Source organism: Vicia villosa, linkage group LG6, assembly GCF_029867415.1.
Source record: "Vicia villosa cultivar HV-30 ecotype Madison, WI linkage group LG6, Vvil1.0, whole genome shotgun sequence".
NCBI lineage: Eukaryota > Viridiplantae > Streptophyta > Magnoliopsida > Fabales > Fabaceae > Vicia > Vicia villosa.
In genome coordinates, this window is record NC_081185.1 from 118476467 (window position 1) to 118500801 (window position 24335).

General features: G+C 29.7%; 1 protein-coding gene and 1 long non-coding RNA gene across 5 annotated transcripts; both read left to right on the plus strand.

Annotated features, from left to right (window-relative positions):
* The first annotated feature begins 6304 nt into the window (after positions 1–6304).
* Positions 6305–8279, plus strand: LOC131612199 (cyclin-U4-1-like). Its single transcript, XM_058884008.1, has 2 exons — positions 6305–6671; positions 7917–8279. The coding sequence occupies exons 1-2, from the start codon at positions 6331–6333 to the stop codon at positions 8191–8193; spliced, it is 618 nt and encodes a 205-aa protein (XP_058739991.1). The 5' UTR covers positions 6305–6330; the 3' UTR covers positions 8194–8279.
* Positions 8280–19910: 11631 nt separating this feature from the next.
* Positions 19911–24014, plus strand: LOC131609745 (uncharacterized). Of its 4 annotated transcripts, none has more exons than XR_009286314.1 (5): positions 19911–20326; positions 20808–20883; positions 23252–23630; positions 23739–23823; positions 23869–24014. It is a non-coding gene; the product is annotated as an uncharacterized LOC131609745 (long non-coding RNA). The 4 variants fall into 4 exon arrangements; XR_009286313.1 differs by having other exon boundaries at positions 23252–23314; positions 23425–23630; positions 23739–24014; XR_009286312.1 differs by having other exon boundaries at positions 23739–24014.
* The last annotated feature ends 321 nt before the right edge of the window (positions 24015–24335 follow it).

Consider the following 24335-nt stretch of genomic DNA (forward strand, 5'->3'; position numbering starts at 1 on the left):
ATAATAAATGGCGGAAATTAAAGTTAGTTGTTAGATGTTAAAGATAACCATCTTGAAACTTGTCAAGTATGTTATCAAAGTTAGTAATGAAGATCGATGGTGAGTGAATGATGTACTCGGATTTAAGGTCAATGGAAACTTATCAGAAGCTTGATAAAATCATAGCGACTACACGATAAATTTCCATAAGTCATAAATCAACCGCATACAATTCTCTTCCATATTTGATCTTTTATCGAGTCGGGACAAATGTAGGAGAACTCTCCATGTATCAAGATCATCAATCAAAAGAAATAAGAAGGAGAAGAAGAAATGATCTAGTCTTTATCAAGAATCCATAGAATTCTCAAGATATTAAGACTTTCATCGATCAAAAGAAAACAAGAAGAAAGAGATAAGAATGGAAACATAAATTGATCTAGTCTTTATCAAGAATCCATAGAATCCTCAAGATATTAAGACTTTCATCGATCAAAAGGAAAATAAGATGAAAATAAGAATGAAAACACAAAAGATAATCAACTCACACTATCATTAATATCATTCATCCATTTTGGTGGATTAGGTCATTTCAAACCTATCAACACCCTAGATCCAATGATATTAATGAAGTGTAGGAAGAAGGAAGCCAAAACAAGCACAAAAAAGGCAAAAAACCACATTCTGCCTGCTGGAAATCGATTTCATGCAGGGGGAAATCGATTTCCATAGTGCAGTTTTCAAAAAAACAAGTTACGTTCAGCAGGAAATCGATTTCAGCCTTAAGGAAATCGATTTCCTCAGTGTAAATTTCAGCAAAAACAGCATTTAAAGGCATGAAACTTGATTTGAACAAATATACAAACACCTTATGATCACACATCAACTTGAGCACGAATTTTCCATCAAATCACCAACAAATAGCACCAATATAGCATCAAAGATGCATTGAACACAAGCAATAAAGATCTACATCATGGATCTAGCAAATTACCACTTCTTGAACAAAGATTTTGGAGTAGCTTCAAGAGCAAGCACAAGGTGTATAGATCCTTCAAATTTGGAGATGAACAACCAAAGGAAAGAGAGAAATGTAGGAGGTTTAGTTCAAAATTAGCAAGATTCAATGTGAATCTCACTAATCTTATGAAAATGAACTTTGGGTGAGGGTTTTGGAAAGGGTGAGAAATGAATTTGCAAGCAATTTTTTGGCTCTCCAAGCTTGAGAAATGAGAGAGTAGTGGGCTCTATTTATAGGATGAGAGCAAGAGTAGTGGTAGTTTGGTCTTTTTGCATTTGGTAATTAGCTTGTGTTTAATTGGTGATTAAAGTGGTATTTAAATGGTAAGAAATGGTAAAATGAGGTTTAAGTGGGTTTAATGAAGGGATTAATTTTGATGAGGTGGAAAATTGGTAAAATGATCAAATAAAAAGGTGCCAAAATGATGTCAAGCTTCCCTCCTTATATTTTTTGAATTTCGCCTTAAGGAAATCGATTTCCTCAGGAGTGAAATCGATTTCACTCTGTTCCAGAAGAGAAATTGGCGCAAAATACACTACGGAAATCGATTTACCCAGGAGGGAAATCGATTTCATGCTGTCCAGAATGTGATTTTGTTGATGATTGCTGCAGGGAAATCGATTTACCCAGTAGGGAAATCGATTTCATCAGTCAAAAATGTGAAAAATGCCTTGTTTATTGCATGTCTTGGCTTGGTACCTACAAAACAAAAGCCTACAAAGAAATAAAGAAATGTTTTTGGTATTTGGGTTAGTATAACAAATAAAAAGCTAAAAGTGCTTGATGATTCCCCTCAAAGGAAAAATGATACCTCAAGATTGTGATCTTGATTGATGATTGAAATGCAAATGATGTATGATCTTAGGGTCAAAAATTGGGGTATGACACTAATGTTTTTCTTTGAAGTTATGTTTTTGGTGTATTAGGTGGAATAATCGATTATTGAATATGGATTTTGTTTGTGTTTTATTCACAAAGAAAGAAGACTGTCCCTATACTCCATTGAAAACTTTGACAAAACCATGTGAAGTATTTCGTAGAACAAAGTTGGGATTTATCCAATTAATCGAGGCGAATGACAATCGCTTAAACAAGTTTTCGTCAGATTCGAGGGAAAAATGTTGCAGAAAGGAAGTTTAGAGTAGACTATTGTGGATAACAAGATTATTGGATTAAGATCATTGAGGATCTTGTATGTAGTAGTTGAGTATTTGCATCAATAGAAAGAATTGTTATTGAATTCGTGCGTAGGCTAATGCAGTCTAGCTATTAGCATCCAAATTGATGATAATTCGTTGTATCAAAATACTTGTATATTAATTAACTCTTGAAAATAGTGGAAGATTTGGTTATTTTTCCCAATGGTTTCATACCATATTGAATAGTGAAGTAGGCATAGCGAGGCCGATTGCCGAACTAATATATATATATATATATATATATATATATATATATATATATATATATATATATATATATATATATATATATATATATATATATATATATATATATATATATAGGGGATGTAGGAGGAATTTTTAAATAAGAGATTGGAGTATTCAATGCTAATCATTGAATTAATCAAGAGAGAGAAATAATAATTATATTAATATTTTAATAAATAATTTATTTCTCTCTCTTGATTAATCCAATGGTTAGCATTAAATCCTCTTATCTCTTATTTAAAAACCCTCCTACTTGATACATGATACATTCCCTATATATATATATATGAGGAGGGATCAAATTACACCTGAAGAGTTACACCACGAGTTACACTCGTTCAATAACTACATCTCGAATTAATATTTTTTAAATTTAACCGTTGGATTGAAACATAATATCATATAGATCATACCTATAAAGTTTGAGCTTAATCTATAATGATTTACTATGTCATTGAATTACATCAAAATTAACGTTATATGAAAGTTCATTTTGACGTTAATCTTTGGATATCTTGATGATATAGTAAATCATTATAGATTAAGCTCAAACTTTATAGGTATGATCTATATGATATTATGTTTCAATCGAACGTTGAATTTAAAAAATATTAATTCGAGATGTGGTTATTGAACGAGTGTAACTCGTGGTGTAACTCTTCGGGTGTAATTTGATCCCTCCGGTGAGAACTGATATCTTTTGTGAGAAATGAGAACTATCGATATCAACCATTTGATTTGATTAATGCTCAAGATTTAACAATTCCATATAAAGAACACTTTATAGAATCTTTTCTATTATTCTTAATAATTACCAAAAATATTATTCTATATGCTATTTAATTTTATATCAAAAACATATCAATTTTAATTTTTTCATGTTATCTCAAACTTTTTTTTAAACTCTCTTGATTCTTTAAATTTATTATAAAAAAATAAATCATGTTCTATATTTATGTTGACTAAGAATTTTATTTATTTTATGACCGTAAAATAGACATGTCAAAGGTGTAGAACTTTACTTAATTTTTGTTGACTACGAATTTTATTTATTTATCACCTATATATTCATTTATTAAAAATATTGAAGAATTTAAAATTATAACCTATATTTTACTTTGGATGATTTATTTAGGAAATTATTATTTTAACAAGTTCTACTAAATAAAAATACATTATTGATTTATTATATATATTTTTATTTGATTAAAAATATTTCTTTTATAAGAAAAAATATTTTCATTTAATTTATTCTTTATGTTTTATTAAAAATATATAAAAATGTAAACGTATTACCAGTGTTTTAATTTTGTTGATTTATTTATTTGCATGTTTGAAAATTTTTATTTTTACAAATTTTACCATTCTGACTATTTTAATAATTTATACTGTTGTTATAATATTTTAATAATTATGATACCTCTTAACTATTGACAAATTATAAATTTTAATTTTATTATTTATTTATTTATTTATTTTCAATATAAATTTATCCTTCTAGCAAGAATGAAAATATTTTTCAATATGCTACTTGCAAGAATGATAATTTCTTATCAGAAAAAAATTAAATAAATAATAAGATTAAAATTTCTAGTTTGTCGATATCAAAAAGAGGCCACAATTATTAAAATATTATAACAATAGTAAAACTTATTTAAAATAGTCATCATGGTAAAATTTGTAAAGTTAAAAAAATTGGGAAATAAAGAAATCAACCAAATTAAAATATCCAAAAAATATTTAACAATTCAAAAATATAGAATATGATTTTTTATATATAAATAATAATATCTCGAACTATCTAACAATACAATAAATAATAATATAAAAAAATTTGTTTATTTCATACATGTATATTATATATATATATTTTAGTAACATAAATAATATTACAATTCCATAACAATAAAAAAATATGATTTTATTTTGCAATAGATATAAAGGATCAGGAGAGTTAAAAAAATTGTACACATATGAGGGAAAAAAATTAAATTTTATATATTAATGGTAAAATTAAATAGCATATTGAAAAATATTTTTGATAAGATTATATTTTTATGAAAATATTAAACATAATAGAAAAGATTCAATAAAGTACTCCTTATGTGGAATTATTAAATCTTAAGCGTTAAGTAAATCTGATGGTTAATATTGTTAGTTCTCGTTTCTCATAAAAGATATCAGTTCTCACCGGATACGCTCCCATATATATATATATATATATATATATATATATATATATATATATATATATATATATATATATACTTTCTTCCTTCCCCATCTCTCTTTATCATGTAGAAGTTAAATCATAGCATGATTTGTATGTCATTTATGTTAGATCAGGTTTGTAGTGATTTGTTATATATGCATAGGTTTGTGTTGCATCGAACCTATTGAATCATGCTTAAGTTGATTGTGTTAAACAACATTCTAAGTTAAGATATAAGATTATTTGAATTAAGCAACTTGAATTGTCTTAATTGACTCAAATCATTGTTTGATCATTCTCTTATTGATAACATTAAAATACATTGGATAGAATCAATATTGATGAGATTGCATGCTTTCATGTTATGTTCTTTTTACTTCCGCCCAACAAACTCTAATTTTTTAATTGAAAATTTTCAAATTGTTTAAAAGGGAACCAGGCTTATTTAACTCACTTCTAAACTTTTTTTTCATACTTATATTTTCAACCAACACCATCAACGTGCAGAACATCCTTTAAAAATAACTTATATAAATCAAGTTTGATTCTCTATCTCAAATCAAGAACCCACTCTTAAAAATAAATAATTACATATTTTAGCATGATAGGAAAATGACTTACAAAGACAGAAGATTTAACTCTAGCTATAAATAATAACCTATCACAAATTTGAAATGTAATAAAGGAATTTTGTACCGAGTTTTTTTATTGAAAAAACTAGAGGAGTTTAGTATAGAATTTTTTTACTGTATAAATAAAGAATAAGGAAGGTGTTGCTTAACCAAAATCATAATTGAGTTTGGAGAGCACCAAAATCTTTAACCAATCCAGACACAAAGTAATGGACTCTTTGATACGCCAAATCTCTAAAATCAAATCAAAGTATAGATTTTTATTGTACTATTAAAAATCTAAAACATATTTGGGTCACATGAACCACCTTAAATCAAAGCACCAATCACCGCCACCTTTCTCTGCATTTGCTCTATTGGTTAAGCAAAGAAATAGGAACAAAAACAGCATATACTAATACTAAAGTCTAAAGACCAAACATCATTGCAAATCCATGTTATGCCACTCACTTAAACAGAATCAAAACACATGCAAAGGTCCCTTAAACGTGGGACCCTTTTACTACCGTAACAAAATTTGTCACATGTATTCACATGATGGGTATGGAATGCCATCTCTATTCTCACAAATAAATCACCATTAAACCATAATTTCACTGTAATAAAGACACATAGAATCTAGGGTAGCAAAACGGTCGGTAGGTCAGAGATGTCTGTTTTGTCCGATTATTTTTTGACGAACTTAGGCTTTAAATTCCCTCCCCCTCAAATATCTCTAATGAGTCAAAAATCTTAGACCCGCATCTTTAATTATATATGTTTTGTTACTTTCTCATTTTTTTTCAAAGTTTTACCGGTCGTTCTAATCGGGGTGGACATGGTACATAGATTCCACCATACATTTCAAAATTTAAATTTCAAAGAGGCATTTTAGCCAATTAAAGCACCTACCCTAAAAACCAATTTCACTTTTTTTTATACATATATTTAATGTATTCATTTTATAATATATATTTTACATGTATATATTGCCATTACCCATAATACTATGAGACATAAATTCCAAGCACTCTTGTACAAAAAAACTCCTTATTACCAATGGCAGAGCTTGAGAATCCTAATGAAATGCGAAAGCTTATAGCTTTTCTATCTTCTCTTCTAAAAAAAGTAGCTGAGTCCAATGATATCAACCAACAACAACAACTACAACATCAAAAGATCTCAGTTTTTCAAGGCTTAACTCGACCCAACATCTCGATTCAAAGCTATCTCGAAAGAATTTTCAAGTATGCAAATTGTAGTCCATCATGTTTCATTGTTGCATATGTTTATCTTGACCGTTTCACTCAAAAACAACCTTCTTTGCCTGTTAATTCCTTCAATGTTCATCGGTTGCTCATTACAAGCGTTATGGTGGCTGCTAAATTCATGGATGACATGTAAGTTTATTCATCTTGTGTTCTTATTAAGATACTCATATTTTTGTTTCTTTCATTAAATAAATATGTTATGAAAGTTTATGGTAAACAATGATGAATTGTGAAGTTTTCTTATGTTATTCATCGGTATAGAATTTATGTGAAATCATCCTTTTGGTGGAGTTATTTAAATTTGAAGAAGAGCATACTCTATTTTATTTTTAGTTCTAAAAGATTTAGCTGCAAACTTCAGACATATATATGTTTAGAAATGTTGGAGACTGAAAATTCTAAATTTTAACAGGTTCCATCATATCAAATATTTATGCAATTTTTTTAATATATATATATATATATATATATATATATATATATATATATATATATATATATATATATATATATATATATATAAGTATTCAAATTTCTAATTACAATTATTACTTTTTTTTAATACCATTAATTTGCATTGGAATACAAAAAGTCGATATTAAATACATTATACAAACTATACAACATATTAATTATATTAATAACATTTTTTAATATGAGTAATAATTCAAAATAAGTGTTACATGAAAACTGAAAATCAATTATTTTAATTAATGGCATTTTTTTCAAATGTTACAAAGTATTATATAACGTGTGAATATTTAAAACCATTTGAGAATTTTTGAATTTCTCCACATGAAATTTATGATGTTAGATACACCTAATCCGATAAAAGCATTCATTTATGTTATTTACTACTCCTTTCTAGTTTGTACAATAATCATGTGATATTTATATGTAATTGACAGCGACCATACAAGTTAAAAGAATATAGCTTTGCTTGTGAATAATATACTATGTCCAGCCTGTCGTTCCATTAGATGGAGACAACCCACCCATGTGATCCCCCTTATTACATGGAGATGCACACACCCATCTAACTTTTATTCATGCTCCACCAAATTTTCAATAAAAAACATTTTATTAATTTGATCAATTAGAGAGGATCAAATTAATAAAATAAAAAATTAATAATATGTGAGTGAGGGTTAGAATGATACATTTTTCTTCGTCTTTAATTTTTATGTATGAGAGTTGGTTGGAGTAATTCCGTTTTGAATCAAATGTGTAATAACTATGATATTTAGGGTTTCGAATTCTGACATGATATTCAATTTTTCTCAATTAAGCTATGGTTTGCTGAACATTTTATTAATAAATTATGTCATATATTATAATTTATAATATAATGCTTCCATATTTTTAAATTTTCAGATACTACAACAATGCTTACTATGCAAAAGTTGGAGGAATAACAACCATAGAGATGAACTTTCTTGAGTTGGACTTCTTATTTGGTTTGGGATTTTGTTTAAATGTAACTCCAAACACTTTCCAAGCCTATTGTGTTCACCTACAAAGTGAAATGATGCTGATGCAACCTCTAAATTTTACAGATTATTCCTTAAGTTTAGGAAAATCACTAAATAATCATTTATGCTTTAATGAAGATGAATCTTCACATCAAAAGCAACAACAGTTAGCTGTTTGAAATTTTTCTTCATTTCATGTATGTAATGTAATATTCTGGTTGTAGAGGGTTGAGAACCAATTAAATTATTTTACTTGTGGTCTTCACTTGCAGTAAGAAATTCTCATTGCTACAGGTTTCATCCACCATACCAATTTCCAACTATGAATTAATTTTCTGCCATATGCATTTAGAACTGACACACTGAAACATCCGATGAACTAAATTCTCTTCTTGGCTGAAGCACATAATAAAGACTATGTATGCTCATTGTATAGGATTCCTGTTTTGAATAATGATTATATATAAATATAAAAGCGCATACAAGTAAAGCAAAGAATTTGATTAGCTTGGTTGGTCAGAGTAGAACTTGTATTTTCCAATCGTATGAGTTAGATTTCATTTGACATTATTTATAAAATTCTTCATCATTTCTTCTTTTAAAAATTTTGGTGGCCGAAACTTCTTCATCATCTTTAATATTCGAAACATATATTCTCTTTGATGAAACTTCTTCAACATATATTCTCTTTGCCATATGCATTTAGAACTGACACACTGAAACATCCGATGAACTAAATTCTCTTCTTGGCTGAAGCACATAAGAAAGACTATGTATGCTCATTGTACAGGATTCCTCTTTTGAATAATGATTATATATAAATATAAAAGCGCATACAAGCAAAGCAAAGAATTTGATTAGCTTGGTTGGTCAGGGTAGAACTTGTATTTTCCAGTCGTATGAGTTAGATTTCATTTGACATTATTTATAAAATTCTCCATCATTTCTTCTTTTAAAAATTTTGGTGGCCGAAACTTCTTCATCATCTTTATTATTCGAAACATATTCTCTTTGATGAAACTTCTTCAACATATATTCTCTTTGCCATATGCATTTAGAACTGACACACTGAAACATCCGATGAACTAAATTCTCTTCTTGGCTGAAGCACATAAGAAAGACTATGTATGCTCATTGTACAGGATTCCTCTTTTGAATAATGATTATATATAAATATAAAAGCGTATACAAGCAAAGCAAAGAATTTGATTAGCTTGGTTGGTCAGGGTAGAACTTGTATTTTCCAATCGTATGAGTTAGATTTCATTTGACATTATTTATAAAATTCTCCATCATTTCTTCTTTTAAAAATTTTGGTGGCCGAAACTTCTTCATCATCTTTATTTATCGAAACATATATTCTCTTTGATGAAACTTCTTCATTAGCAGACAATGATTCTTTGGAAGATCATTCATCTACTGAAATTATTTTTCAAACGAAACCATGAAGTTGGATTCACAATTTCTTCAATAAAAGAATCTCTTTAATGAATAATGATGATTCTTTTAGGATTCTTAAAGTAATCCTTTCACACTTCAACATTTGAACTAACTTGTTGAACTTTTCACCTAGATTTTTATCTTCTGAAAATCACAATCATTTGATATTTTGATTTAAAGATTAGATCAAGTTTTTGATTCCAATTCTTAACTCTTAGATATTGTACACAAAAGTACTAACATATCTTAAAATATTACATGATTTTGTTAGAATTTTTTAAAAAAATATTAGAAGTTATTTGAATTATTTTTTTATAAATTAAAAGAATAATTGACTTTTAATTATTTAAATCTTTATCATTAAAGATTATAATATAACTAAAATCATATAGTTTTTTAAAATGATATATCTAAAAATTAATGTTTTTAGTAAAATAAAATTATATTTAAATGATATTTTAAAATCTAAAAAATAATAAAATATTAAAAACATAATTTTAAGTGTTTTATAAAAATTCAGTTAAATTGTTGTAGTTTTAAAATAAAATTAAACTTGAAAGCTTTATAATTATTTTGATTTTCAAAAAAACAAAAGCCAAGGAATGAACTCATAACATATGGATCCAACCGTTATAGCATTAAGTTACCATCACTACCGCTGGGACGTGTTGAACGTTTTGTACATTTAATGAAATATATTATATTTAATATTATCATTATATTCTCAAAGCCCATAAAATAAAAATTTTGAGGCCCTCTTTTTTGTGAGGCCTTGGGCCGGCCCTGTTGCCACCGAATTTTATTTATTCAAAAGAAAAGGGAAATCTTCGAGAAAACCCTAAAAGATAAATAAATGGTCGTCGCAATTAAATTCGGGTTCAAAAACTGATTATGCAAAGAGAATATATTAGCATCCCTCACATCCATTGTACTCAATTGGAACCACTTTGTTTGTTTTGCATTTAAGGGTGTTGTTATCTAAAGGTTACTTGCTATTAATGATTAGTGGTTTTAATTAAGGGGCAAAAAAATAAGTTTTTAATTAGTGTGTTTGCCAAGATTTTAGAATCATGTGCCTATGTATTCTCATAATGGAATGAGAAAATCAGAGTCTCGTAGTTCGTGGGTTGTAAAAAAGTATTTGTTGGTTGTTTTATTAAACAACATTAACGTTCACTCGCGTTCTAACAATTGACATTGCTTGTATGATGCTTACACGTGAGGAGGCTTAAGCATATGTTCGTATTGTAGTAGAACAAAAATAACGTGTTCTTTCTAGAAAAATTTCAAGGTTGCCCTAAGGCGAAAAATGAGATTTGATTGGTTGGAGCTGATTATTAGGAGATGTATATCAAATGGTCCACTAATACAACGGGTATTTGAATGTATAGGGAATCGGGAAGAATACACCACCAATTCCTTTTTCATCCTTTAATTACAAAAAATTGTCCTAATTTAAATTGCAATAAAGTATATGAATGGAGATGAAAGTGACATGATCAAAAGGATTGTGTACCAAAAATAGGGAAACTAACCTAATGTAGTCATGCAAGTATATACCTAAATTTCTAGGATTTTGAAAAGGGAATGGTATTTTTTTACTTAAGGGAACATTATGGTACAAGTCCTAAATGCTTTAATTCAAATTAAATTGATCAATTGGCACTTAATCACTTAACTGAACCAAGAATCTAAGGGAGCATGCAAGTACTATACGTCATTATTGTCAAGCATACAAGCCTTAAGCATATAATCAATGATCATGACCCAAAAGAAAGAAAAAAGAGAAACATAAGGTCAAATATGATCAACCCTGATTTCTAACACATTTGCTAAACAAAATTTGATCAAAACTAATTTAAAGATAGACAAAAAATTAATCAAATGTGGTGTTTATTACTTTTATTATTTTTTAAAAGCGAAAAAAACCTAAAGAAAATGAAAGAAGAAAAAGGAAAAATTAATTGAGATAGATTTATGATGAGGTATTGGTGATGATGCCTCAGATATAGATGAAAATGATAAGGTTAAGCTTCAGCTCAATCAGAACTTTGATGAAAAGCTTTTAAGAAGATGTTGAGGAAGCTTTTCATCTAAATGTGAGGGTTTGGAGAGATTTTAGCATAGTAGCTTTAGAGTGAAAGTGACTTAGGGATGAAGAAAGAAATGATTGTTTTTATAGGCGAGGATTGAGTGATTTTGGGAGGGAAAACAGTTGGGAGGTAGTTAGAGATGAGTGGATGTGAGCTATTAAATTGGAATATGTGGCTCTATCTTATTATCAATGGTGGAAATTTAGTTAGATTGGGTTTTAGTGAAGATTTGAGAGTTTAGTTTAGTTTGATTCATTTTTGGCCATTGGATGAAGAATTAGTTTGGTAGAGAGATAGAGGGCTAGTATGAAGGTAGTTAGAAGTTGGTTTAAAAGTTGGTTAGAGTAGATTTTGAGAAAGTTTGAGAGAATGCGTAATGTTTTGAAAGCTGGAAATAGTTGGAAATTCGGGTAAAGCAGTTAGTAGTTGGAATCTTGTATATCCTAGGTAGTTGAGTGGAAGTTAAGGGAAGATAGGTAAATGAAGGTTTATGGAGAAATAGGTAGTTAAAGGTAGAAAATGTTGGGATTTTGAAGAAGTACAATGTTGGAATGTTAGGTAAAGAGGCATTAGTGAAATGAATGAATAAAACTTGAATTTTGGCTATGAACTTGAAACTTGAATGCTTTAAACTTTTATTATTTGATGGATGATCCATGGATGATATAAGTTCATTGAAAAGTTCTTTTTTATGTTGAAAAGTGGATTTTCGAGTGGTGTAAATTCATGAACCAACTTCTGATTTTTATGTCATAGAATTGCCTTGAAATACCTTGGGAAAACTCATGATTTCAATTCAACATTATGTAAAATTTTCTATGCTTTTCCTTGAGTTATTTTCATACTTTTCCATGACTTTTTGATTGTTTAAGTTCATGATATGGAAGGTTAACTTGATTCTCCTTTTTCCTTGTAGCTAAGTGTTAGATACATGGTTTTAGCATTGGTAGAATTTTGCTAAAACATGATTTTTGAAAGATGTTAAGCAATATGTCATAACATTTTGATCAAACAAATACAGCTGTGTATGAGTTTACATTGAAAACCTGATGTTCTCACAAATGTCGTGACATTCTAAACCAGAACATCAATACAGGCTATTTAAATATTGACATATTTGATTTGATTTTGTGATATCTCTTTTGGATATATATCAATGATTTGCACAGGTCAAGAAGATTTAATTTTAAACAAGTGAATCAAATCTCCAACAGAATTAAAGATTCTAAAATTGGATGATTGAGACGATTTAGGAAACTTGAATATTTGTTCCAAGATTCAAAGAGATTTATCTGCAGAATTTGTTGCAGCTCTCAGCTTGTGGATCAAGTAAAGATTTCGAAGCCCATGGATTGTTGAAGACTATTTAAAGAGAACCCTAGACCTAATGTAACCAAGTCTTTTATAATTGAAAAATTAGGTGAAGGTTAGAGGTCTTAGGTTTTGAGAGTCTCTTGTATTTTAAGTCACCCATGTATCTTTTGATACAATGTGGTAGACTGATTGTTACTTGATTGTTTGTCAAGTTGTTATTCTCACTCTTCAAGCTTGTAAGCATAAAGTTGAGTATTGGTCTTGGTTGAAGCTTTTAAGTGTTATCTTATAAATTGGGTTGCTCTTGATATAGTCACTAGGATTGAGACTGTTAGATATCACTGAGGTGATTTAGGAAGTGAGATGGTGATTTCTCATTTTTATATGTCAATTTCTAGGTAGAAGTTGCACAAGATAGTGATTAAGTGAGAAGTTGTAAACTGGGACAGTTTAGGCTTTGAATTAATATTGTCATAGTGGATTTCCTTCATGGCTTGGTAGCTCCTAGAGTAGGTGTTATTGCACCAAACTGGGTTAATAATTCTCTATGTTATTTATCATTCTGCAATTTTTAATTCAGTATCAATTTCATTTTGGTTTGTTTCCAGATGTTGTAACATCTGTCTTGACATCATGTGTTGTGGAGACAAGTGTTAGTATGTGTAGTAAGTTCCAGAATTTCAATTGACATCAGAGCATGCCCCCTGGTGTGTTTATTTGGTGAGCTTCAGGGAGATATTTTTCTGGTACTATTTTTCTTTTGGAAAGCTAGAGTGATAACATTCTGGAAATCAATGGACAGTAGAATTTTGAAGTTTGTCAGGTTAGAAGAATCTTGGTGATTAAGAAGACAGAAGGGAAGAGTATGAGACTCTTTATCACTTGTATTGTGGCCAAAGATACTTGGGAATTTCTCAAGTCCACTCATAAAGGCACATCTAAGTGTGTTTGGAAGAAAACAGTTCAGATGTGAGGCTGATCAAGAAGTATTAAGGTCTCTAATCAAGAAGTTTGACATGAAAGTGACGAGCTATTGAAGAAGAACAAAAGAATTATTTTTGTTCCTAACTCTTTAGGAGCTTGTGTTCTGGTATCTAATGAAGGGTTTCTTATTGCTATTATTTTCCTTGAAAGGCAATCCAACCACTTTTGAGGAGAATGGATTGAATGTCTAGACAAATGTCCAAAACATCTATTCTAACATCAATAAGTCTATGATGCTCAAGATAAAGCTAAAGCTGGGGGTAATTCCTTGGCTTCTTTGAAGACCTTGGATTCTTTGTGGAGTAGAATTCCTTACCTATCTCAAGAGCAACTGTATGGGTTTTCTATTTCTTGGCTTAAATGAAGGATGTGTTCTTGATTTTATATCTACCAAGGATGTTACTGGTTTGACAGGAAGATGAACTTCTAATGTAGTATTTTGAATTGAAGAATTATCTTATGATTTTTCAAATTTCAAGTGGAATATGATTTTGGTAACACGATTGATGTTCTTTTGCTTCGATCAAATTAATAAGATAAGCCAACTGATCCAACGAGTCTCCCATTTTTTTATATTATTTTTTACACGAAAGAACAAATATGATTAAAATAAATTCAAAAAAAATACAAAAGCACGAAATTTAATCTAAGAAAGACAAATAAAAAATTTGAGAATTTTTTTAGAATTTTCTGACACTATGAAAACAGTAAAAAATTAATTAAAAATAGAAAAAAGAGGAGTTTGCAATTTTTAGGGTCGAAAACTTTTAGAATTCTATTGTAAAGGAGTATCATTCATCAGTTTTTTTTATTGTGGAAAAAAATCGGAGCAAATCGAAACAGTAGGTTTCAAAACTTACCTGATAGGCTTGAAAACTTATCACTGTCTGTAACTGGTATTGCAACCCTGAAAATCAACAAACACAACAACAAAAAACAAGAAAATGCTAGCAAGAACCCTATACCTATGACTCTAAAATTAGTTAATAACAACAAGAATCTCCGGCAACGGCGCCAATTTGATCCGCTGTAGCGCGCGGATCAAAAACGAGTGATTTTAAAAACGTAATATAGCGACAATGACTCGAGTCGTATCACAAGGATTCTTGTTTTGTTATTAACTAATATAAATAAAATTGGGGGTTTATGATTTTAGAATCAATTTGTAAAACAGAGTAAATAAGTGATTATCAAAATTAAGCTAAACGGTTAATCCTATTGATTCGGATTCCGACTTATCATCGGTTATAATAACACCAATCCCTAAACGACTTCGATCCTATTCGATTATGAGATTAATCAGACAAGCGCTTATCAAAATCATATGAGTTATGTTCCTATTTATCGAATTAAGCAAACGGTTAAGAATATGACGAGTTAACGAATTAAGCAAACGATAACACGCAATTAAATTTAGGAACATGCATACAATTGAATTTAAACAATTATATCCTATGAACAACAATCGAATTAAGCAAACAATTGTAATCAAATTAAGCAAATGATTTCATAGAAAAGAATTGAACAGAAACCAAATTTAAATTAGTATTAGAATAAACTCAAAGCAATGGAACCCATAAGCAGCAGGATTTGCCTTCGGGAATTAGTTTTTTATTCTAATCAAGAAAACAAAAGTAAAATTTGTGGCAAAAAAAAAGGTAAAAACTACTGTAACATGGCTGAAACACTTATAAACAAAATAAGGGTTTCCACACCTAACTCAAACTGGGTCAGAAACATAACCCTGACCCATAACAAATGACCCAAAACTAAATAAAACTAATGATGCAGCTTCAAACGAAATTCTGGAAAATTTGCGCTCCAAATCTGACTTCGACACCAACACAAAAGTTGTAGCTCTTTCTCTTAGCTTTCTGGAGATTATTAGAACACATTGATCTGATTCCCAGAGCTCCAGTTACAATGGTTTTAGTGCAGGCTGCTAAAGTTGAAAAATAAGTACGAAAATCAAATAACAATAAAAATAAACTCAAATATAAAACATAATAAAATAGAAAAATAAACAAACCAAACCATAGAAATTCCTAAGTACAAACATAAAGGAACGTGCATCAAAATTCACTGATCAGTAACTCTATATGATGATCAAGTCTTTGAGGATAGCTCAGATCAGTTGGAAGAATTTCCTCAAAACGGGGTGATTGGAAGCCTAGAAAGGGATTGGGTTTTCAAGATATTATTAGCAAAGATAAAACTCAAGTAACAAAAGGATGGTTTCATCAAAAGGCAGGCTGAGTCAAGGGTGTCAGTATAAATGTATCAACATTGTGCTAGACATTAGGTTACTCAAACTATAGGTAGATACTTGCACTGAAGATATTTCTTATGTGATAAGAAGATCTTAACAAGTTCTTTTGTTTGTCTTTTCTTTCCTTAACTTCTATAAGGTCAAAATTAGCATTGGTTAACCAAGCAGTGGTTAAAACTCAGGGAAGGTAATAATTGCCTAATTTCTCATACCTATCTTAGATCTTCAACTAAGATCATTGGTATCTTGACTCTGACTGCTCTAGACACTTCGCTGCAGTAAAAGTGTTACTGGTAGTTTATTTAGTCTCATTCTATCAACTATTACTCTTGTTGTTGATACTAAAAGGGAAATTAAGAGCATTGGATAGCTGGAGATTACAGGACAGAGTATCCAAGTTTTGGTAATGATCTTCTTACTAAAACGACAGATGACTATTGTGATAAACATAAATCAGTTGTGTGATCAAGGTCTGAAGGTACATGTCATCAAGAAATAATTTTGTGTCTCTAATGAAATGTATGGAGTTCTTATGAGGATTTAAAAACAATTTCTATTTGTGGACTCCACAAGTATTTAATTGCTTATTCTCTTGCTTGGTGTTCAAGGAAGATAAAGTCAAGATGTCACACCAGAAGGTGCAACATCACACAGTTACAACAATGAGCAAATCTTCCAAAGATATTGGTACTAAGAAGGTTCATCTACTGGAATCTAAGAAGGATAAAGGCAGTGATCCAAAGAAGGCTGGGTTTAACATTGCAACAAATGTTGGAACATATATTGGAGCATCCATGACAGGGAAAACATTTGTAACAAATATGAAACCCCTTAAGAAGAATCGGGTTCATCTACATGATTTAGATTTAGATGCTGATGAAGACTGGGTCACTCTCATTGACTCAAGAGGGTTATTTTGGATAGTTGTTATATGATATCGGTTTGAAAAAAAAACAGAAAAACTTTTTAAAAAAGGGATTTTTTTGGTTTTGCTTGTTTCTTTTCTGTTTAGAGCTTTTTTTTGGTTTTTTTTTGTCTCTTTGGGTCAAGTTCTTTTCTTGTTGTTTCCATTTTTTGTCAGTCCTAGTTGGGTGAGTCCATTTCTATTGAGTCAATTTTGAGTCTTCTTTTGGTTTGTCTTGAATCAACTATTGCTTTTTTTTATTCTCTTGCTTCCTTCTGTGTCAATTTCTTTCTACTCAATTGTTGTCAATTTTTGGCTAAAAATGGGTAGAAATGTCATTGAATCTAGTATTGTTGTTGCTTGACGTATGCAATAATTTAGGGGAAGCATGATTGTCTGTCATTTGAGTCGTGAGTCTTAGTTTGATTTGTTTTTGCTTCTGCTGCTACTTCTATTGTGGTTGTGTTTGCACAATGTCATGTAGGATGTTCTAACATCCTGTTTGTGTCTTGTGTTCTGAGTTATGAGCATAGTTGTGTCTTGTGCGCTCTGAGTTATGTGTGTTGCTTCTGCTGCATGTTCTTCTAATGTCCTAAGCCCGTGTTGGTTTTCTGGAGTTGTGGGCTTTCACCTAGAAAGTTCAGGATGGTAAATTGGGTCGTGTTTTAGGGGGAGTATCATTTAACCTATTCCTCATGTACAAAGGTTACATGTTTAGCATGTAGCTTGTGGTTGTGTAACTGTTGTATCTTTGATACAATTTCTGTGCAATTTGCTTTGTGATTTTATTCCTATCTCTAGGTTGTACCTTAGTTGTTTTAGCCAAAATTTTCCAAAGGGGGAGATTGTTAGATCCATGGTTTTAGGAGTGGCAAAATTTTTCTAAATCATGGTTCTTGAAAGATCTTAAGCAATATGGCATAACATCTTGATCAAAGTGATACAGCTGAGTATGAGCTTACATTGAAAACTAGATATTCTGACAAATGTCGGGACATTCTGAACTAGAACATCAGTACATGTTGTTTAAATCTTGACAGATTTAATTTGATTTTGTGATATCTCTTTTGGATATATCTCAATGATTTGCGTTGGTCAAGAAGATTTAATCTGGAACAAGTGAATCAAATCTCCAACAGAATTAAAGTTTCTAAAATTGGATGATTAAGACTATTTAGGAAACTTGAAGATTAGTTCCAAAGATTCAATGAGATTTCTCTGTAAGATTTGTTACAGCTCTCAGCTTCTGGATCAAGTAAATATTTCAAAGCTCATGGATTGCAGAAGACTATTTAAAGAGAATCCTAGACCTAATGTAACCAAATCTTTTACAATTGAAAAATTAGGGGAAGGTTAGAAGTCTTAGATTTTGAGAGTCTCTTGTGTTTTAAGTCACTCACGTATCTTTTGATACAGTGTGGCAGACTGATTGTTACTTGATTGTTTGTCAAGTTATTGTTCTCATTATTTAAGCTTGTAAGCATAGAGTTGAGTATTGTTCTTGGTTGAAGCTTTTAAGAAAGATCAAGTATTTTGTATTTGTAGTTTAATATTCTAAATTGGGATATTCTTGATACAGTCACTGAGATTGGGACTGTTAGATATCACTGAGGTAATTTAGGAAGTGAGATGGTGATTTCTCATTTTTAGGTGTTAATTTCTCATATTTAAGTGTCGATTTCTAGGTAGAAGTTCCACAAGATAGTGATTAAGTGAGAAGTTGTAAACTATGAATGTTTAGGCTTTGACTTAATAATGTCATAGTGGATTTCCTTCTTGGCTTAGTAGCCCCCAAAGAAAGGTGTTATTGCACCGAACTGGGTTAACAATTCTCTGTGTTATTTATCATTCTGTAATTTTTAATTCAGTATCAATTTCAGTCTGATATGTCTGGTCTTTCTCCAAATATTGTAACATATGTCTTAATAGCATGTGTTGTTGAGACAGTTGTGTTAGCATGTGTTGTAAGTGCCAGAATTTCACAAAGTGAGTATTGTAATGGAAGAATGAGTTAGGGAAAACATTGGATTCCTGAAGGAAAGTCATGGAAATTGAAGCTTGGAGGATGAAAACTTGTTGGAAATTGCTACATCACTAGTGAAAATATTCCGCAGGTATTCCTGCGGATTTTCCTGAGACGTTATTAAATAAAATAATTTTTCCTACGGATTCAGAATTGGTAAAAAATTCTGCAGGAATACCTGTGGATTTTGCTGCGGAATATATATTTCAAACAAAATATCTAACTAAAATATAATATCCGCGGGTAATTTCGCAGGAAACTTTCCTGCAAATTTTTCTGCGGATATCTGTTGTAATAAATCAAACGGAAATACAATATCCGCAGGAAACTTTCCTGCGGATTTTGCTGCAGATGTAACATATTTAAATGTTTTCTCAAAATAATAGTATTTTTTGTTAAAATTTATAGAAAAAAATTAATCATTATTTTTTTATTTTATTAATTATTTGAGTTTAATGAATATTATATGTTTTCATTATATTCCATCATTGAGTGAGTTCTATTTTCGCACACATAGCAAAAAGGATCAAAGTTGGGATGAAGTTTATGATGAATCTGCATATGTAAGTATTTTGGAAAATGTTAATATGACTATTTTCACCCAACAATTTAATTTTTGCTTTTAATTCACTTTAGTATTATTAGCATAAATAGACACAAAAAATATTATTCATTATTAATTAATTGATTTTATAAATAATAATATATTTATAAATACTAATATTATAATAAACAAGTAGACTCTATTATAGATGTTATAAATATAATACGTGTGGCAATCTTAGTTTACATTAAAAATAAAACAAAATGCACTTGATTATTTCTATAATTAGAACATAACCCAAAACAATACGTGTGGCAAACTTAGTTTACATTAAAAATAAAACAAAATAATCAACAAAGAAAAAGGAAAGAAGAAAACTACAGAGAGTATCGTAGCTTTCATGTAACGTGAAAATGCCTTCTTCCCATAAGCACTTATGAGAAGTGCTTTTTCATTCTAAAAAAACACTTATTTTCAAAAGCCATTCTCTCTACTCTCCTTCATCATGAAACACTAACAAATAATCAACTAATTGATTCACTCCTAAAGAAGGAGAAGGAATTACCGGCGAAAAATATTATGACGGAGTGACGGGATTCCGGCAGGGGGCGTTTCCGGCGGGACGTTCAGTTTGTGGAGGCGGGGAAATCGAGATTGAGAGGTGCAGCGGAGCTTTGAGGTAACCGTGGAGGTGCGCGGTGGAGTTCCAAGGTTGTTCTCGCGTTTCCGTCAACAAATCCGGTGAGGCAAGTATTCACGCGTTTTTGAATTCCTCTTATTCTCTTCTGTTCGATTCTTGGTTTCTTAGTCGTAGTTGTGTTATAGTTGATGATTGATGCTCAGTTTTTGCTACCAAATGATTTACAAGTGAAGAGTTTTAAATCTTGCACACAAGGTGTTTGATTAAAAATCTCAACCAAGCTCTTAGTCTTAGCATGTACTAGTATAAAATAATTGTTGAAGTTTAACATGTTGTTTCAAGTTGAAAATCCACAAAATTTTGTGATAACTCTAATTTGTTGTTCTGGTATCTGTTAATATCGTGTATGACATCCTCTTACTCTTTTACTGAAGGTTATCTTCTTCATAATGAAGATGGAGTAGCAATATCATGGTGTTCCATACTCTTTTACTGAAGAATTTGTAGTTAGAAATGCTTTTTTTTAGAATAATATGCAACAAATGACTCAGAAGTTTTCGATTGATTGTTTTTTTGGTGCAGAATGGTTTAAAAGAGGATGAAAGTCCAGATGAAAAAACATTGGGTGTGAGTTCAGAAGATGGAAGACTTAGTTGAGGTAAAACATTTGTAGTCTATCTCAAATTATACATGATGAATTGAATCATATCTGTACTCTTTACTAGTTATCTTCTTTGATTATTTTTTTCAATTTTAATTCCTCTTATCTGTTTGTTTCTCTGTTATAGTCATTGCTATAATGCTACTGCTTTGATGTTTTCTTATCAGCTGATTACTGTCTTTTAAGAATAAATTATGTGTTATTCAATAACAGTTTCTCAAGGGAATTCTCAGAGTTCTAGGATTCAAGCATTTAGTACAAACTGAAATTGCGTTGATGATAGAGATGTATGATGATGTGTCGGTAAATCACTTTTTTAAAAAAGCAGACATGTGTGCGGATGCTTTGACAAACTGAAATTGTGTTGATGATTTATTGAGTAAAGTTGTGTTTTAACTTACAAGCTGTGTTAATTTACCGGTTGTGTCGGTGTTTGTTGTTTTGGTTTTTGTGAATGAATTTTTTGTAGGCTGAATTTGAATGAAGTTTTGAATGAGGTTAATGGTAGTTATAAAAAAAGTTTCATGGGTATAGAAGATCATATACCAAATGTGTTATAGTATGTACAATAGATATCAATCAGTATGTAGTTGGCTTGTAGAAACGCAAGGCGACTTTTGTTGCAAGCTTTCTCTCTTCTTAAATTGCCGGCAAAGCCTGTTTTTGCTGGCTTAATGAAATTGACATTATGTATTGATACGAATATATTAGAGAAGATGTTTTTTCTTAATTATACTTGTTGACTGAGTCAAATAAAAATTAGACCTGTTCATTCCAAGACTTTTATTCAGTATTTATAAATTTACTTGTTTAGTAAAGAAATATGTGGAATTATTAATGAAGTAAAATGTTGCTGCGATGATCGATAGCATTAATGGAGTTTACAATGGAAAAACCTTCAATCAAGTTGAAATTAAACCTGAAGTGTAACAATGGCATAGCTTTTGCTTCATCTGAAGCCTTTATGAATGCAGTTGCAACTGAGAGCCAACTCAAGCATTCAAATGATTCACTACTTGTATTCTCTTTGATCTCTGTAGTTCTGAATAGGGGTGGCAATAAAATCCATTAAAGGAAAATCCATCCAATCCATCCAATAATTTATCCATCCAATCCATCCATCAACTAAATAATTAGTTAACGGATTGGATTCAATCCATCCATTTAATTATATGGATGGATTCGATCCATCCATCTCATTTAATAAATCCAATGGATTTTTTTTAACTTTATTTTAAAATTTCAAAAAAATTTCTTTTTCTTGAAAAAGTTATTTTAAAAATTACAATATATATATATATATATATATATATATATATATATATATATATATATATATATATATATATATATATATAGAGAAGGGTTATATTTACTCCAGGAGTAAGTTATTATAACTTACTCCAAATCTAGACCATTGATTCTTTTCAATCTAGTGGTTAAAAATAATAAGTAATTAAATGTGGAGAGATAAAACTATTACTTATTATTTCTAACCATTAGATTGAGAAGAATCAATGATCTAGATTTGGAGTAAGTTATAATAACTTACTCTTGGAGTAAATATAACTCTCCTCATATATATATATATATATATATATATATATATATATATATATATATATATATATATATATATATATATATATATATATAGAGAGAGAGAGAGAGAGAGAGAGAAAAGAGTGTAGTAAAAGAACGTCACTTTGAAAATCGAGGAAGTGGTGGAATTTCAATTTGAAAAACACTCTGCGGTTGTTCAATTCATTTGAATTGGAAATCATATCTCAAAATAGAATTGAAAAATTCTACAATTCAATACAGTAGTTAAGTATTGACGGAGAAATAAGATATCATTCCAATTATTAAATGAAATTGTAATTAGATGATGGTGATTGTCATTTCACAATTCGAGGGACCAAAGTACTTAAAAATTAGAAATAACATTTAAAAAAAAAAAGAGAGAAATGAAATAGAATAACACTACCAAATAATTATCAAAAACTTATCTATTAAATATTATAAACTATGAATAAATATAATACATGAATCTATTATATCTATATATTGTAAAAATATTATTCTAGAGAAATTAAAAAATAAAAAGTTTTTGTAAAGTTTTAAAATCTAAATTATTAAAAAAATTAATTAAAATATTTAAATAAATGTTTTGGATGGATGGACATCCATCCACTAAAAAATATTAATGGATGGATTGGATTGGATTTTAATCTTAATGGATGGATTGGATTGGACTTTTTAGATGAAGATTTAGTGGATTGTTAATGGACTAATGGATTGATTAGATCCATCCATTAGCAATCCAATCCATATCCATCCGATCCATCCATTTTGCCACCCCTAGTTCTGAATGTCCTACTAATAAAGCTATATGGGTCAATTGGCTTGATCATGGCAAATTCTCTTAGTATCCTTTCTACCTAGTTAAATCCTATTAGTTCTACTTTTGATTTCTCACATTTAATATACATCATCTCTGAATGAAAAGTTTTGCTTGGATCCTTCACTCAACTAAAGATATGACTTTGGCTTTGATTCAGCTGACCATAAATTGATGCAAATATTAACACTGACTTTCATATGTGATGGGTTATTCTGTTACTTTCAAGTGTAATTACTCTCGTTTCTGAGAATGTAGTTTTGGACCAAGATAATTTCCGGCCAACATTTACGATCCATTCCTCTGTTGGGATGGCTTGCTTCTGCGTGTCATCATATGTGATGTATATTCACGTTTCCTTTTATTTTGACTTCTAAGATCTTCTGTTGAATACAATTGTTTATTTTTCACTTTGTTTTTTGTTAACATACTATTATTTTTTATCTTTTAGCTACTGCCGGGAAAAACCTTTCACCAAGAAAATTATTCGCTTTCGTGACCACTCTGAATGATGAACTCTGTAAGTTAACTCTGAGGTGAGTATGCACTCTGAATGATGAACTCTGTAAGTTAACTCTGAGGTGAGTATTCTTTTTGCAGATAGTTGAAGATGATGAATTAAACTTGATTCAGATTTTGGTACATGCATAAAATACTACTTGATACAGATTTTTGTAAATTAAACTTAATTAATAGATAATGACAGTGCATTGTAAGTTTTCAATTATCTCATTCACTTATGACTAAAAACCTTGCTTAATACTTACAAACTATACCGCCAAAAAAGTCCAAGAAAAATATATCTACTCAACATGAAATCACTCAACCTTTGAATTTTGATTTGTACTTTTTTTCTTTTTTACTTAGTTGACAAATGATTAGTAATAGCTTGGTTATTTGAATCTATTTTAGTAATGTGGCTATATAAGTACTTGTTACATAACATATTTAACAATTTGAATTTGTCTTATTCAAGTTCATTACATTTTAAATTATAATTGTATACCCATATTATGGTATTTTAATATATAAAGTATTAATATATAAT